Source organism: Malaya genurostris, chromosome 3 (genome assembly GCF_030247185.1).
Source record: "Malaya genurostris strain Urasoe2022 chromosome 3, Malgen_1.1, whole genome shotgun sequence".
Taxonomy (NCBI): domain Eukaryota; kingdom Metazoa; phylum Arthropoda; class Insecta; order Diptera; family Culicidae; genus Malaya; species Malaya genurostris.
In genome coordinates this window covers 141,836,799-141,854,171 of record NC_080572.1, presented here as the reverse complement: position 1 = coordinate 141,854,171, position 17,373 = coordinate 141,836,799, and the positions used below count along the sequence as shown (strand labels likewise).

The 17,373-nt window shown below is 39.1% G+C and overlaps 1 protein-coding gene across 6 annotated transcripts in view; it reads left to right on the top strand.

Annotated features, from left to right (window-relative positions):
- LOC131436956 (neurogenic locus protein delta) overlaps nt 1-17,373 on the top strand; it is a 250,535-nt gene extending 233,162 nt beyond the window's left edge. For all 6 annotated transcript variants that reach the window (XM_058605963.1, XM_058605962.1, XM_058605961.1 and 3 more), the window contains one exon: nt 14,334-17,373. In XM_058605963.1, coding sequence (XP_058461946.1) covers nt 14,334-16,044 — 1,711 coding nt within the window. In that variant the 3' untranslated portion in view covers nt 16,045-17,373. The remainder of the gene's footprint in view (nt 1-14,333) is intronic.

Below are 17,373 nucleotides of genomic sequence, written 5' to 3'. Positions count from 1 at the left end.
ATAATCACAGCGAGGAAGCGTGAATGAATTAGTTACACGAAGAATATTTGCAACATTGGTACAATATAGCAATTTTGTTGTATATGGGTCGTGAAAGTTATGAGTTAAGCGTTTAAGGGAGGGGTAGGGTATAAATGATGAACAAAATTATCATTTATACGAATTTTTTTTCAGAATTATCGTTCAACAAAATAAATTCGAATGTTTTGCATGATAAGAAGCATCATTCGAACAACATTTTGTAATTTTTTCGTGGAATAATATTTAGAAATAAGTCGGTGAAAAGGTGTTTTTGTGGACGCTTCTTGAAAATCATGATTTGATGTGTCCACTGTATCTCCGCGCAGACTAATCAGAAGTCAACAAATCAAAGCAGCATAGTAAGAGTAGAAGTTTTTCTAGACCCCAACGTTTCTGTTTGATTGTTTTTTAATTTTTGGTGATGGTTCAAAGTAAAAACTACGATTTTTCACAAAAAAATACGCCATTTTTTAGCTGTAAAACCTCCTCAAAGTAACAAACAACGAAAAGGAAAACGTTGGGGTCTAGTTTTCTATATGTAGAAAGTATGTGCAAAATTTGAAAAAAAATGGTGCAGTAGTTTTTGAATGACAATGGACACGCACTTTCAAAACCTGCTTTCGAGAAAAATTCGTTTAAGGTTTTTGTCTTTAAAAGCAATGGACACAATTTATTACTAAAGGGAACCCGTAGGGTTTAACACTTTCATAAATCATGTTTTTTCTTTTATAATTTGTTATAATTTTTTTTTTTTTTTAATACGTTTATTATGTCTCAATTGGAAAAAAAAAGATAAAATAATTATATCGGGATACTAAAATTAAAACGTAATGCGTTTATATCTACTGCGTCGCTGCATTCTTCAATAAAGTTGATGTAGCTTAACAAAGTCTTTAAGATTTTTGTCCGCGTAGTTCGCGGTATCCACTCTAATGATGGTCGTAGCAATTCACCACTCTGAAATATGTGTCGACTACCAACTAGTGCCGAAAGGTTTAGCTGTAAAAGATTATGAGCTTCTCTTACTCTCAAGCAGTCGAAGAATTTGTGTTCGATGGTTTCAATCTGTCCTGTACAATGCAGACATTGCTCGCCGTCGGTTCGTCGCATTACATTCAATAGTCGTCTGTGTGAAACTTTTTGGTTAACCCACATATACAGTACACTGCGTTGAGATGGTAGCAGCTCTCGGGCATCGATGTTTTTCCATATCTGAGGCCAGTTATATCCAGGATTTGTTGTTTCTACCTTTGGTCTGTCTGTGCGCATTACATAAAAACTGTGAATGAGATTGGTGGATGGGTGTTGGCGGATCTGGAAAGGAAGCTGAGGATAATTTTGTAGTATTGTTTTTAGACAGGGGAGGTCTGAGACGGAATTTGCGCGGGGGGAAGTTGCTTGGTGAAGAAGGGAAGAATAGTACGGAAGGATATCAATCTCTTGCAGATGACGGTTGATCAGCAGTGCCTTGCATTTTAAAGCCGGTAAATGCAGTTTGAGTCCGCCATCTTTTTTACTTCGTGCCAATTGCTGCATCGGCACAGTAGCACATGCACCACGGAAGAGGTAGGTTCTCATGGTGGCCGTAGGTTTTGCAATGTGAGCCGGTGTTGGGTACAAATTCGCCGCCACGTACCACATCTTAGACGAAATGAATATGTTCAGAAGGGTTACTTTCTGATGCAACTCTAAACAACGAATCGAGTGCAACCAAACCTGACGTGCAAAAGTTGTCACAATTGCGTCCCAATTGAGCGTCACCATTTCTCGCACTGAATTTGTGAAGACGATGCCAAGTATTTTTATTGTTGGTTCGGTGCGTACCCAGTCAACTACAAGAGGATTTCCTGTTATACCAACATCGATGGCAGTTGTCTTCGCTTCGTTCAAGCGAGCCCCTGCCACTCGTTCAAAATGCCTAAAGAGCGCACGCATATTATCCAGCCGGTCTGCACTGGTAACAATGGTACTGATGTCGTCCGCATACGCAACAATCAGGTCTGTCCCACACACCCGCTCCAGCTGGCGCAATAGAGGGTGCAAATAAAGCACAAACAAATGCATCGAGAGAGGGTCTCCTTGGCGGACTGACCGCTGAATAGGAAAGGGTGCTGAGAGGTGTCCGTTTATCAATAAACGCGACGTAGAAGCTTCTGATATGCGAGAAAGCAAATGTATAAGCCCCGCGTTGAAGCCTAAAGAGTGCATGGTTTTGTATAGAAAACCTTGATCCACCCGATCAAAAGCGTGATCAAGGTCGAAAGATACCAGTTTGCCTTTCCTTTTGTTTGCTTTTAGCTGAACTATCCGATCTTTTACCGCCAACGTAGCTTGAAATGTGTTGGTGGAACTAGCACATTTTTGCGACTCAGTTAATATGTTATGGTAGTGCATAATATTTTCAATTCTCAGTTTAAGAATCCGTGCAAGAATTTTGTAGTCGAAATTGACAAGACTAATAGGCCTGTACGAACGAGCGGTGTCACCCGCTCCACGCTTTTTAACTAACACAATTATCCCATCGACGAACCGTGCAGGAAGGTTAGATCTGATCGCCTCATTCATGATCAGGTTGAGCTCTCGGTGGATTACGTCAAAACTGCGTAAGTAAAATTCCTTAGGCAGCCCATCGGACCCGGGTGATTTTTTCGAAGCACTACCACGGATAACAGATAGTATTTCGCTTGTGGTGATTTCGTTCATGCAGGATTCATTAATTGGATCCTGTTCGGGTATAACTCGCTGGCACTGAAAGGGGCCCCTTCTACTTCCTCTACATACTCACGTATGTAAAGATCGGTGAAGTATTGCACCATATGGTCCTGGATGGCAACAGAGTCTTCGATGACTTCGTCTCGTTCGTTCTTCAGGCGCTCGATAGTGGTTCTTTTCCGCACACGCTCACCCAGCTGGTAGGTAGAAAGGGGTTCGTTTGCTACGAATGTCTCGTTGATGCGAATAAACATTTCAGAGAAACGCCGCTGGTGAGAGAGCATCTCTGCTTTTATTCGATTGATTGTAGTAAGCATACTCGGGTTGTTGTGAAATCCGTCATACGCTTGTCGTAGTAAACCGAACAGACGCTGCTGCTCCCGATAGAATTCATCGAAGGCAAGCTTTGACTTCCAGCGATAAAATGATTTTATTTTTGGTTTTGCGCACTTTAACCACCATTCCATCCAAGTATGGTAGTTACGGCGCTGACGAGTCCAATATTGCCACCGTATTTGGAACTCGTCAATGTTTTCGGTAGTCAAAAGATGCGGCCGAAGCGACCAAAATCCGGTACCATGAGGTCTGTCGGTGAAAGGAAGGCAAATTCTAGCGGTAACAGCTTTGTGATCGGAGAAGCAGCAGACGTGAGTAGTGGTGGCTCTCAGGTGATTCCGTAGGCCAGCGCTCACATACAGACGATCGAGTCTGGACGAAGAGTTGTGCGTGATGTACGTGTACTCAATGTCACGTGGTCGAAGCTGTAGCCACACGTCCTGCAGTTGTAGTTGTTGGACGGTCGATTGTAACGATCGGCTAGCGTTCGTTCCCGTAGCATCGGATATTCTCAACACGCAGTTGAAGTCGCCACCGAAGATTGTGTGTTCTGTCCGATGACGAAGGTAGTAAGCGACAGTTGTGTTGAAGAAACGTTCGCGTTGCGCTCGTAGAGCAGTACCAGATGGAGCATATACATTACACAGTGTAACATTATTTACACGCAGTGCTATCAATCTTCCGTCCAGGCTTTTTTCCACATGAGAGAATTTTATATGTTCTTTGAGAGCGATTGCAGTTCCACTCCTCGCATGGTCCACATTGCACACCACTCTGTAGCCGGATAATGTTAGTGTTTCGTTTTCAACTTCTTGTAAGTAGACGATATCGAGATCCATCGATCGGACGAAAGTGCGGAGAGCACTCAGTTTTGTTTCGTTGGTTATTGTGTTTATATTGATGGTTCCAATGTTAACGCTGACGAAGTCCATCAAGATTGCATTTCACTGTCCGATAAGTCAGTGTGTGCAGACTCGGTCTTGCTGGGTTTTAATTTCTTGTTCGGCTGTCTGTTCGAGCGGCGTAGACCGTTCGATGTCTGCGAGCTGTCCGTTTCATTTCCATCGTTCTTCCGTTGTGCACTGAGAGTTGCCGGTATCCAGGGCTGGGGGGCAGCTTGTGCTGCAGTAATTCTCTGCTGGATGGAAGCAGGTGTAGCTGGAGGAGCCATTGTGTTGTTCTGCTGTGTCTCGGTTATCTTCGAGTCAAGGCTCGAAATGTTCGGTTTGAGTCCCGCGGGTTCGGGCGAGGATTGTGTTTGTGTGTCCGCTGGCTGCTGCCGCGGTGGTTTTTTCATCGGTGCTGTCTTCTTCGGCTGGGCCGACATTTTTGTGACGTTCGCGTATGAGAGGTCCGCTGTAAGCTTCTGAACTAGTAGCTTCTTGTTTTGCACACACGGGATGCCAATGTGTACAAATTCGTGGCAATGTAAGCAAGTGTGCCGCTGCCCCTTGTAACCTACCGCTGTGTCTTCCCCCTGGATGGTCACGAGTGAGGGGATATTCTTCTTCACCACCATCCGAGCGATACGCACACCAGTTTTTACTCCTTCAAATGCACCGTAACGATTATCCCAAAGGAGGTCACGAACTTTTAGCACCTCGCCGTATTCAGCGAGAAAAGACGCGATTTGTGTGTTGGTGACGTCTTCGGGAAGATCGAATATTTGTACATCAACCGCTCCGTCCTCCATCGTTATTCGTAACTTGTAGGACTTCCCGTCGACGTTGAACTCGTGCTTGTTGTCGTGTTGCTCCACAATCTTCTCGGCCAGCTCGAGGTTACTGACCTTCACGAAGGTACATCCAAGCCGTCTGCTTGGCTGAAGTTGGATCACATTTTCGCGGGTTAAACCGAGCTCCTTTCCGACGAATTTATGGATCACTTCGTGCGAAAAGTGTTTCGGAAAACTCGAATAATCGATCCGAAACGTGTTTTCACGCATCCCGGCGTTTACGTCGCGGTTATCGCGAGCACGGTACTTGAAACTTGATGGATCCGATTGGCAAATAAACGTAGTGAATGATTTTGCGACTTCTGAGAAAACATCGACTGTTTGGCTCGGAAGATTAACGCTAACTAGTGGGTTTAACACTTTCATAAATCATGTTTTTTCTTTTATAATTTGTTATAATGAAACATTTCAAGAATCCTTTGTCAAGTTTAAAGTCAATCGAAGCAGATATCTTGGGCCTGTGTGCCGAGCTCTTACTTCTTCGCAGTATGGGAGAGCAAAGATAAAGGCCCATAACTTGTTGAGTTTTTGCCGATAGATTTGAAAATTTTAGGTATTCTTGAAATGTTTTACTTTAAGAAAATACAAAGAAAAAAATAAATGTTTTTCCAAATGTGTTAGACTCTACCCGCCCCTAATAAAGCCCAACATACTATTTTCTTTATGAAGTCTAAGATTACGTAAAAATTTCGTATAATTTTACATTTTTCTAGCATATGATTTTCTAATTATATGCCAATAGATTGGGTTTTATTTTTCCTACTGAAAGTCACATTTTTGTCTTTCTCATATACAAAGACTATGCAACTGTGAAATTCATACACCGTTTGACTCAGTTCGTCGAGATTACAAGATGTCTCTGTGTATGTGATAAATAATGTCACTCGATTTTCTCAGAGATAGCTGATCCGAGTTTCACAAACTCAGATTCAGATGGAAGGTCTTAGGATCCCATAGACAGCAATTGAACTTTATCCCGATCCTACTTCCGGTGCCAAAAAAAATAAAAAAAATTGTCACTCACTTTTTTCAGAGATGGCGTGACCGATTTTTATAAAATTAGGTTCAAATGAAAGGTGTTATGTCCCATAGCTCGGCATTGAAATTTATCTTTATCCGATTTCCGGTTCAGGAATTACAAGGCAATATGTGCAAATTTATGAGAAAATGTCCACTTCTCGGAAATAATGAGAAAATGTTCAATTCTCGGAAATTTCTTAACCGATTGTTACAAACTAAGACGCAAATAAAAGGTTTTGTAATTTTTTTAAATGTCCTCGAAAAGTTAATCCAGATCAGACTTTCGGTTCCGGTATTACAGTGCGTTTAGTGAAAAAAATTTAATTTCATGATAGTTTTTTCAAAAATAGTGACGAAACGAGGTGCAAATTTTTATAAAACTTGCAGGTAAATTAATCTAGTTGGCAGACCTTGTAAGTTAGTGGATATATAAATTTACTTTGGGACTACTAGTCCCGGTTTTCGCTTCCGATTGCACCGGTAATAGTGAAGAAACGCTCCAAAAAAGGGAATTCACTTCAATTTCTCAGCAATGATAAAACTGATTTTCACAAATAATGATTTAAATTAAAGTTCTTAGTGTTTTGAAAGATACTGTGCAATTTCATCCAGATCTCATTTCCGGTTCTAAAATTATAGGGCGATGAGCATCAGAACTTTCAAACTGACTTACAAAACGATGCAAAACCTGTACGCATCGGTACGTGCTGGTACGAATGAAGAAAACACCACTACCTAGCACACAGCGGCCGCGACCACCAGCCACTAAAGGACCAGCGAACAAGCGTCGGTTCGGGAGTTTTTCAGTCATCGGGGAACTCTCCGTCGGTGTAGTCTAAATCCTTCGCCGGGGATTAGACGAGTAGATTGCGACGTAGCACTGGTATGGATCGTCTGGGCGCCAGTGAACCGGAAGCCTTCCTTCAACCGGAATCACTAGAGCGACTCAGGCATCTTGTCGATTGGAAGCAATGGTTACGTAAGAACTTCCATCGTCGGGGTAGGGTAGATCATACCCTTCATCGGGGACTAGCCGAGTAGAAGCCACAGCACCGAAGTCGAGTCCTCATGGCGCCAGTGAACCGGAAGCCATGCTCCAACCGGAATTACAGGACCGACCTCGGCACTCATTCGAGTGTCTCTCCGTCGGCATAGTCTAGATGCTTCGACGGAGATTAGATGAGTAGATTGCAACGCAGCTCTGGTATGGATCGTCGGGGCACCAGTGAACTGGAAGTCATCCTCCAACTGGAATCACTGGACCGACCCAGGCACCCATCATCTGAGATTAGTCGAGTAGTTCGCGACGTAGACCAGTCCTGGGTAGTCGATGCGTCAGCGAATCGAAAGTGGTGGTGCTTCAGCACAGCCCCTCTGCCGAAGTTATACCTTATGGTAGTCCCGGCAGGATGAGGGGAGCGAAGCTTAGGGGGTGTTTTAGTTCGGGTTCGACTCCCACATACCAAGTGCACTTATGTGCAGGTAGTTTGATGATCCGGCGATTTCACCTCCTACAAAAAACACACACACAGACATTGCTCAGCTCGATGATCTGAGTCGAATGGCATATATTTTATTAGTCGGTTTTTCAAGTGGTTGCACAACCTTTCTATATTAGAAAAGCAAAAATATGATTTTTTGAAAATGTTTGACTCTACGGGCTCCCTTGATAAATAAATTGTTTCCAATGATTTTTTAGACAAAACTTTAAACGCGTTTTTCTCAAAAGCAGGTTTTGAAAGTCCGTGTTCATCGTCATTCGAAAACTACTGCATCAATTTTTTTCAAAATTTGCACGCACTTTCTACATATAAAAAAACCAAACCCCAACGTTTTCCTTTTCGTTGTTTGTTTCTTTGGGGAGGCTACAAACGGCGTACAACCATCAAAAATTTAAAAAAATAAATCAAACAGAAACGTTGTGGTCTAGAAAAACTTCTACTTTAACTATGATGCTTTGATTTGTTCATTTCAATATTTTTCCGCGAAAAAAATACAAAATGTTGTTCGAATGAGGCTATTTATCATGCAAAACATTTGAATTTATTTTGTAGGACGAAAATTCTAAAAAAAACCGCAAAAATGACGATTTTTTATCATTTGGACCCTACCCAACCCTAAAGTAACATTTCTTCTACATTTCAACCTGAACATCATTGAAGGGGTTTGTGAGGTCCACAAACATTACAGTGACACCATCCTGCTTTCCTGTAAGAATGTTGCTTCTCATCATTTTTATGATGGGAAGAAAAGGATAAAATAACACATGGATCAATAAGTCCCGAGACTAACAATGGAAACAACACTTTTTTGCAGTTTTTTTATTCATCAACATTAGGGTGATGCAATGGTTACAACCTTTTAGGGTGATGCAATGGTTACAACGTTTTTTTTCGATAAACTGCATCGAAAGCAATCGCGGCACCCACTTGGAAAAAACCTTTTTCATGCTCAATTTTTCATGAAGGATAGTAAATACACTTCCATATGATATCTGTGTCATCTCAGCAATCTCACGGAGCTTCACTTTACGATCTTTCATTATAATTTTTGTCACTTCACTCACATTTTCCGGTGTAACGGCTTCCACAGGTCTACCCGAGCGTTCCGCGTCATTTGTGTCGGTACGACCACGTTTAAACTCTGTGAAGCACCGAAAAATCGTTGCTTTTGATGGACAAGAGTCCGGATAACATTTTTCAATTCATTGTTTCGCTTGCACGGTGTTTTTACCCATTAAAAAACAATGTTTTATCAAAACACGAAACTCGGTTTTTCCATTTTTTAAACAAACTACAAAACGACTTTACTTCAACCTCGATAACTCAGCTGTTTCTGGTCGGATCGACTTAAAATTTTGACCCGTTTCAAGTAAAGGTTAGTACTCTAGAAAGACGTGGTTACTGGTTTACTACGAGCGCCATCTCTGCTTTAGTCCCGGGACTTATTGATCCATGTGTTAAGCATGGAAGTGAAATGTTAGGTGGATGAGGTGGGAAAATAGCATGAAACAAAAAGAAATAAATCGTTCTGCATCCACAGAGAATGCTGAACAATCTGCAGGTGCCAATGCACATTTAATAAAACCTCCAACCCCCGAGAGGATTTAGAGATTTTACAAAAGTGACACCATCCTACTTTCCTGGAAGAATGCAGAACGATTCGCAACATTTATGAACGGAAGTAAATTCCGCATAAGAGATGGTAAACAATTGCTCAATCCGTTTAAGTAAAAACAGAAGGAATACCTGGAAGAACGATGAACTTCTCTGACTATTGCTAGCTCACCATACACATGTTCAACCGTGCACGGAGAACCAAACAGTTACATATCAGAAGCTATGAAGTACGCAATCGCACTTACACAAATCACAAAAATAATACTGAATAGTAGCCATGTGATGCTTGAGTTTACAATATCCTGTCAGAGACCAGAATCCTGCAATGATGCTTGAAAAAATGCATTAGCATTTTATCATTTTCAGATTGAAATCTGGAGAAAATGCTGTTGTCTGAGCGCAAGTTTTCAAGCTATACTAATAGCTGGCATGTTTGGATGTAGCCCACGAACGAATCCTGTGCTTCATTCAATTAGTTGACAGTAATAAAGCTGGATCTTTCATTCGTGGTACTAACTTTGGCCAACTCATCCAAGATAGTTGATGACTGACAATTTACAGCATTCGAATTTTCAACGGTGGGTGAAGTCCCAACTGCATCATCAATCTTATGAGATCCTGTCTCGTAGGATGAGTGAATTACGTAGCCATCTCACTAAGCCTTACCAAAAGCTTTTTACTTTGCAGAACCAACAAACGACACATAATCGTAAATGTTCAAGAGAGATAAGAAACATTATGGCAACGTGATGAACTAACTCTAGAAACAACTAACTATTGTGTGAGAGCAAATAAATAGTAATAAAATTACTTTTGATGGCTTTAGCTCCACTGGAATTCATACAATATGAAGAATACGAAGTCATCGTTCGACGAAGACCGGTTATACGGCAAATCTGTCGCAAAAAGACATATTTTCTATGGCCTTTTACGACATGCAACAGGAAATCAGTGGATCGACTCTTGGTTGAAATAGAACCGTCGGATTCCACACGGCTTACCTGTGTGGTGGTTTTATACAATTGGGACAGGTGAACCGTAGTATTATTCTCAGCCAGTTGAGCACCCCTATCGACACTACATGGCTATCTTGGCCGCTTAGAAATAGATTGATGACTTCCGATACCGTAGTTCAAAATGTTCGTAAACGTATCGAGTAACGATGATATCGATACCATGACTTAACCGATATCTGAAAGGGTTTTGCTGATGTCCGCGGAGATGTTGGTAGGCTGTCCGTTATTCATGATGATTAGATTTTCTTCATTCATTGGATCATTAAGAATTGAACCTTTTCTGTCTGAATGACAGTGATCCCAAGAGTGCTGATGTGAATTGAAGTCAACTCCTATTATTACCTTTCTAAATTTAGCTGTTGCATTAAATATTATCTTCAGCTCATTTTAAAAATCTAATACTGCTACGCATGGCGGTGACACGTACAACGATACTGCCAGAATGTCTTCCGCGCTAGAATAAGGAATTTGGACTTCTCTGGTTTTATTTTTTTTTTTTATTATTATTCCCGCGCCACTGTAACCGTCAGTTCTTCGTCAATTTTCTTAGCCCATCTCTCGTAGTCAGTGACTCGAAATCTGTTGAATAGTGCTATTCCATCTCCATGATGTTCTTCATGACCTTTCTTTTCTGCGCATGTTTCGGTCGGTTTCATCCCCATTCAGTAATAGATCGTAGTTCTTCTTGCCTTTTTGTAGTTTGATTCTGAAGTGAATTTGTCAGCTACCATGTCCGAATATGACTGCGGCAGTGCAGGAAAATCTTCATTTTGTAATACATACATCATATCTGTTCGTTAGAGTTGTTCGTGCTATAATTGTCTTGATGTTTCGCTGTCGGATTCGTTCTGGGCATTCCATGCATGATATGAGATAATCGGTTTTGCAGTAAAAACACTTTGTATGACATTATGTTTCCGTATTTTTTTGCACTTCAGAACACGTCGAGCAACGTTTAGACTTACAGTTTTCCGTACGATGATTGTATCTTAAGCAGTTATGACTGTTCGGATCACGATAAATAAACCAATTTTTTGAAGCAGTTTTCTTGTAGCGCAGCTCAAACTGTAAATTGTGTATTTATTAGTAACGATTATTTTAGAAAAAGGTGTGAAATCTTACATAAAATAGTCTTATATCTAGCACGTGATCATTAACTCGTAAACCGTACTGTTATTTATCAAACCCTAGCTTTTAGGATTAAATTTTACTTTATAACTTACTTCTTGAAACTCGAGATAATTCAACGAATAGATGTAGGTATTCGTTGTTATAATTTTTTAACACTTCTCCTCAATCAAATTACCAAATGAAACTTTTCGCACCTCGCTGGACGCTGAACTAAACTTCTAATTCTGACACTTTGACACTTTATATTTACAAGTTGTCATTCTGACGATCAATCAATATGGCTTTTCTACATGTCAATTTCTACTGTTCAGTGGTGCCAATAATGACACAATATCGATTTATTTATATAGGTACGAACGGTACAGCTTGCTTGCGTGGAAGATAGTATCAATTCGATTGGTTGGAATTTTCTACGAAATAACGGTTGATGTTGATAATCGGGAATTCGCTTTTGATGTTCTCACTTACATGCTCATTTCTACCAGAACTTCGGCAACCACACCAGAGACGGAAATGTAGCTCCGTGGAAAATATGCTTTATAGTTATTTTCTTTGAGTAATTCATCTTTTTGTAGCAGATTCGTCGAATGACGTGTTGTCATGGAAACAGAAAGGTTGTATTTTCCACGTGTGCGGATATTATTTATATTCTGTCGGTAATATTCTGATTTCGTCATCAAATATCCAAACGTCAATTGATTTATGCGTAGGTTGCGTTTTTATTGTCTGGCAATTATACTATAACTCTGTACGGTGCGCTATAAATAAACGTAATACCATGACTTTGTTTTGCTTCACGATGTTTATTAAAGTTTTTTTTTAATTATCTTATGCAATTATATAGAGATTGTGCCAAATAAATTATGTTCTGATCCTCTATTTAGTATAATGATATATTTTCAATGAACTTATGTATTTTTGAATTCTAGTTCTGGCACCAAGTTATATAAATGTTATATTTTTAAATGTGCTACATGAAAGAAAATACTTGGCTTGTATTCTTTTCATTCAGTAGTCAGTCTCCCGCATAGCGTTTTGGCTACCTGGGCAGCCATGGCCACCAGACGGCTACCAAAATTGATTCAGTGACGGTTGTCAAATCCAATTTGACAAAACAAAGTCGCCTGTATCTAATGGCGTTTTCGTTTTTAATTTGCACTACACCGGTGCAGTGCTACACTGAGGCATGAATAAACGAACAAAAATGACGAAAACATAAACAGTAACCATTGACTACAATAAACGATTTCATTGCACAGAGCTACACCAAACTTTTGAAGAGTGCTACACCAGTGTTATCCGTGCATAAAAAGTGTAGTACTTGTGTAGTGCAATTGGTAAAAACGAACGGTTTCAGTGAAGCTTTCGCTACACCAGGGTAGTAGAATTTAAAAACGAAAACGATATAAGTTAGCCGAGCGTTTTCATCTTCTCACCTTCGCTGAAAATGTCAAAGATTTCAATGTGGAAAAATCCTGGTGGATACGGTTGTATCGTTTGAGTTGTATATCTGGCAGCGGTGAGGCAGTCGATCACCAGAAGGTCTGCCAGCCATATTTTTCCAGCTGGCAGCGTTTAGTCAGCCATCTGGCAGCCATGCGTACGGCTAGGATGAATTCTCGGTTGATTTTTCATTAGGGCGTATAAGCAAGTGACAGTTTCTCTTTGTTTACTTTCTCTTCTGTTAATTACCAAGCGGTTTCCACGTTTATCACTCAACTCTTTGCATGAAATGATACCCGAAACTTTCGACTTTCAAACAGAATAGTGATATCAAAGAAAATCTTTTTAATCACATCACAATAATCGAAAGAGAGAGTGATTAAAGAGAAACTGTCACTTGCTTATACGCCCTAATGAAAAATCAACCGAGAATTTTTATTTTTGCTATAATGAATGGCTACAATCTGAAGTGTGATATTACACAGCCATGCATTATTGCTTCAGCAACAGTTTTCAGTTCTAATACTATCCCCGTGGAACGGAACAATACCCGTTTATACATTTCAAAAATCAATTGCGGCTCGGCAAAGCAAAATTTCAAAATTCTAAGAATATTTAGTTGTGATAAATTTTATTGCAAAAACTTAAGTGTTTTTAGTTTTTCTAAAATCGGTCTAGTTATTGAATAATTGACCAAAAACGCAACGCGCGCATTCCGCTACATTGCACTTTAAGGTACTGCTGTAAACATATGTTCATTTGTGCTGATATATCAATAGAATTAGATTTTTTATTGTGACGTCACAAATGAACAAGCATTCATCCTTGACAGTTCAGCGGTACTGTTTACCAACAAGCTTAAACAAAAATCCAAGAACACGTCTTAAACAATCATCTTTACACTTTGCAACTAGTCACTTTTATTTAATAAATCTCAAAAACAAACCGTATCCAATCGTGAACAAATGTTTTAAAACTCTATCTAGACGATATGGACCGTAAATGGTCTCACCCAAATTGTTAACAGACAAACAAAAAAATCGCTGTTTACAAACAGTACTGCTGGACTGTCAAAATGTGTTCATTCGATTGAGGTTAGCAGTGATGGTGAAAAACCTGATAAAAATATTCGGAGTTCGGATAAACTCATCTAGAAATGAAAAAAATACCGAACGAAATTTAATGGGCGTATTCTTGGTGCGTGCGCCCCCTGTACTGTATTTTACGAATAAACAGTATTTCTTGACGAAATTAACTTCTCCGTAAGAAGATATCACTACTTTAAATAAGTTTGTCTATTGTCACTTCAAATTCAAAATTTTTTTTGAAACCTATATGGCGCACTCAAAAAAACCGAATCAAAATCGAATCGGCGTCATCTCAAGTGATGTGACGCTAACCAGAAGGAAGAAGAAGAACACATTACTTTGATGAGATTAGCGTTTTGTTTTATAATTCAATGAGAAAGCAACAACTTCTTTTCATCATCTAATTATCCCAGAGAAGAATCTGAGCTTCCGTGAAACGTGACGCAATATGAGAATAATGATAAAGTTTAAAAAATATATAGCACCCCAGCCGTTATATGTCACTCCTTGCCAACCAACTTGAAAATATTTAGCGATTTTTTACAGGACGATTCAAACAAATATTAGTAAAATTTCGTTGGTTATACCAACTTGAAATTCGATTGTCGTTTTGTAATTTGTAATGTTTCAAAATGTGATATTTTGCAAACCAAATTACAGCTATTTAACACTACTGTGACATTTTAAAAATACAGTTCTTTTTTTTTTGCAGATGTCAATCCGGGTGGAAAGGAGCGTTATGTGATGAATGTGAACCTTATCCAGGATGTGTTCATGGAACCTGCAAGAAACCTTGGGAATGTCTATGTAACGAAGGTTGGGGAGGATTATTTTGTAACCAGGACTTGAATTTCTGTACGAATCACAAGCCATGCCAAAACGGTGGTACCTGTTTTAATACTGGTCAAGGTTCTTACACTTGTCAATGCCCCCCAGGCTACACAGGGACAGATTGTGAAGTTCAAATCAGTGATTGTGCAGCGAGTCCTTGTTTGAATGGAGGAGTATGCCATGAGAAAAAACTTATTGGTGGTTATAAATGTGTATGCAATAAAGGATGGACAGGAGCACACTGCGAAAAAGAAACGTTAACTTGTGTCGAGAAGCCATGCATACATGGAGTTTGTAAAGATACCAATTTGGGGTTTAAATGTGAATGTCCTGTGAATTACAGTGGAATCGCTTGCGAGGTACAAGTAGACGAATGCAATCCGAATCCTTGTGAAAATGGGGGTTCATGCTTGAAAAAAGGAGGCATGTTTCAATGTCAATGTTCTAATGGATATAATGGAATACGCTGTGAAACTAATATCGACGACTGTCAATACAATCCTTGTTTGAACGGAGGATCTTGTGTAGACATGATAAATCAATTTAGATGCCAATGCGTCCCTGGTTTTATTGGTAAGCTTTGTGAAAACAAAGTCGATTTGTGTTTAACCAAGCCTTGTGCAAATGGTGGAACATGTGAAAATTTAAATAATGACTACTGTTGCACATGTCGAGCTGGTTTCACAGGCAAGGATTGTAGTGTTGACGTTGACGAATGTAATTCTTCGCCATGTAAAAATGGTGGCACATGTGTCAACAAAGTGAATAGTTACCAATGCGTTTGTGCTGGTGGATTTCGGGGAGTGAACTGTGAAGAGGAAGCCTTATCACCCAACTGGGACTCAGAAATAGGGAGAATATCTGCACATATCGCGAGTGTACATCATGAAGCTCAAAGTGGACGAACTGATGGACTCAGTAGTAGTCAGATTGTGTTGATAGCTATTTTTTCTGTATCCACTCCATTGGCTGCCTTTATAGCAACTGCGGTTGTAATTTGTATGAAACGTAAACGTCGTAGAGAGCAGGAAAAAGACGATGCTGAGGCACGTAAACAAAACGAACAAAATGCCTCGCATATGACGCATCTCCATCAAAACTCGATGTCATCGAAGCGAAGTAGTAATAGTGCTCTTACAAACCTGGATACTTCCCATCATATGATCAAAAATACTTGGGATAAGAGTGTGAATAATATGGCGGCCTCAGTAAGTCTTGAAGAGGGCTGTCTAATGAACAGCAATTTATATAGTGGTATTGCCAATACATTTGGTGAGACGAATTCGGGTAGCAGTGAACAATGTTATCATGCCATTCCGACTACTTTGCAACGTGTCAAATCGCAGAAGCAGCTAAACACTGATCCTTTGGTGATGCATTGTACTCCTCAGACACAAACTTCACAAATGGCATCAGTCGGATCTATAGGTGTTCCTGTTTCTTCTACTTCTTCGACAACTGTGGTGGCTAAAGAAACGATGATGGAAAAACGAATATCAGTACTTTCTGATGATAGTTTATGTAACACTCGGTGGAGCACTGGTATGCAAACTCGTCAAACAGTTGGTCCCTGCAGTCCACCACACGTTTAATATAGTATTTAAAATCATCGAAATGAGATCTCTTATGTTTGGTATAAACAAACTTTTTTTCTTCAGTGAATTACCAATTGTAATTTCTGCTATAAATGAACAATCGTAATCATAAAAATTACATGATGAAGTTAGGTTAAAATAATAATTCATCTGCATTTTTGAAAACCCCGTGATGATCGTAATTTTTACAATTTAGTCATTTTTATGTGAAAAGATGAAACAGCGGAGCAGATATTGTAATCTATGATATTAAATCAATATTTTCTGTACATGTTTGGATCGCAAAAGAAAACATACTTCTGAATTTCAGCCTTTCTCATTTTATTTATTGCAATGCAAGGTGATTAATTGATTTTTTGTTCAATTAAACTGAACAACCAAGGGATGCTTTCAACTATTATTAAATAAAAACTCATGTAAATATATAACCTTAAGAAAATTGACTCAATTGTTTTACTTTTTATCGTAAATTGAAATCATTTTCCGCTGTTTCACGTTTGATTTTCAATATATTTTTTCCAACCGTCACATGTAAATACTAATTCAACTGATAGAAAATAAGCAGTCAACAGTTGCAGTTGAGAGCAACAGTATGGTTTATATGATTTTTCGAATGTTAAAATTCCCATATAATTTACTTTTTATAAAACTTTTTAGTCATATGCTAAAAAGCCACGTGTTTCCGAAGCATTTATTGTATTCTTAATTGGCTGTATATGATTAAAACCAGATACAGGTGTGAATGTTCCATATAGATAGCATGTAGTAGCAATTGCGCGATGTGTTCTGCTATGCAGGATTCACAAGAAATAACTAGTTCAAAATGAAGAAAATTTTGGAATTTTCATATATGACTAGCGTTATGGGCAATAAATAACATCAAAACTGATACAGCATGGATGTGCAAACTGTTTGAAAATGTTTTATTTTCATGCCATACTCTATCTATTTTACATTTTTGAAACGTTTTCAATTCTGTTTAAGATACAAAACAATTAGAGGTGGCCAGTCTAATGATGTAAGTGTGTTTTTTGATATCTTAAACTAAGAGAACTTAAGATTATAATGTCATATCTGAACAAAATGAACGTATGTTGACCACCGTTATTTACTTCATCTTAACATTTCCGCAAATTCATAATTAATAGAGGTATTGTGATCCAAGTTTAATAGTAGCTCTTATCATCTAGGTTGCAGCAAATAAGATTCTGAACAATGTACTCAATAGAGAAAACGATAAAAACTAAGTCAAATAGTTTACATTTTGTTGTAAAACGCTGAATAATTTAAAATACAAATGACTGAAATTAAATTGATATATGAATA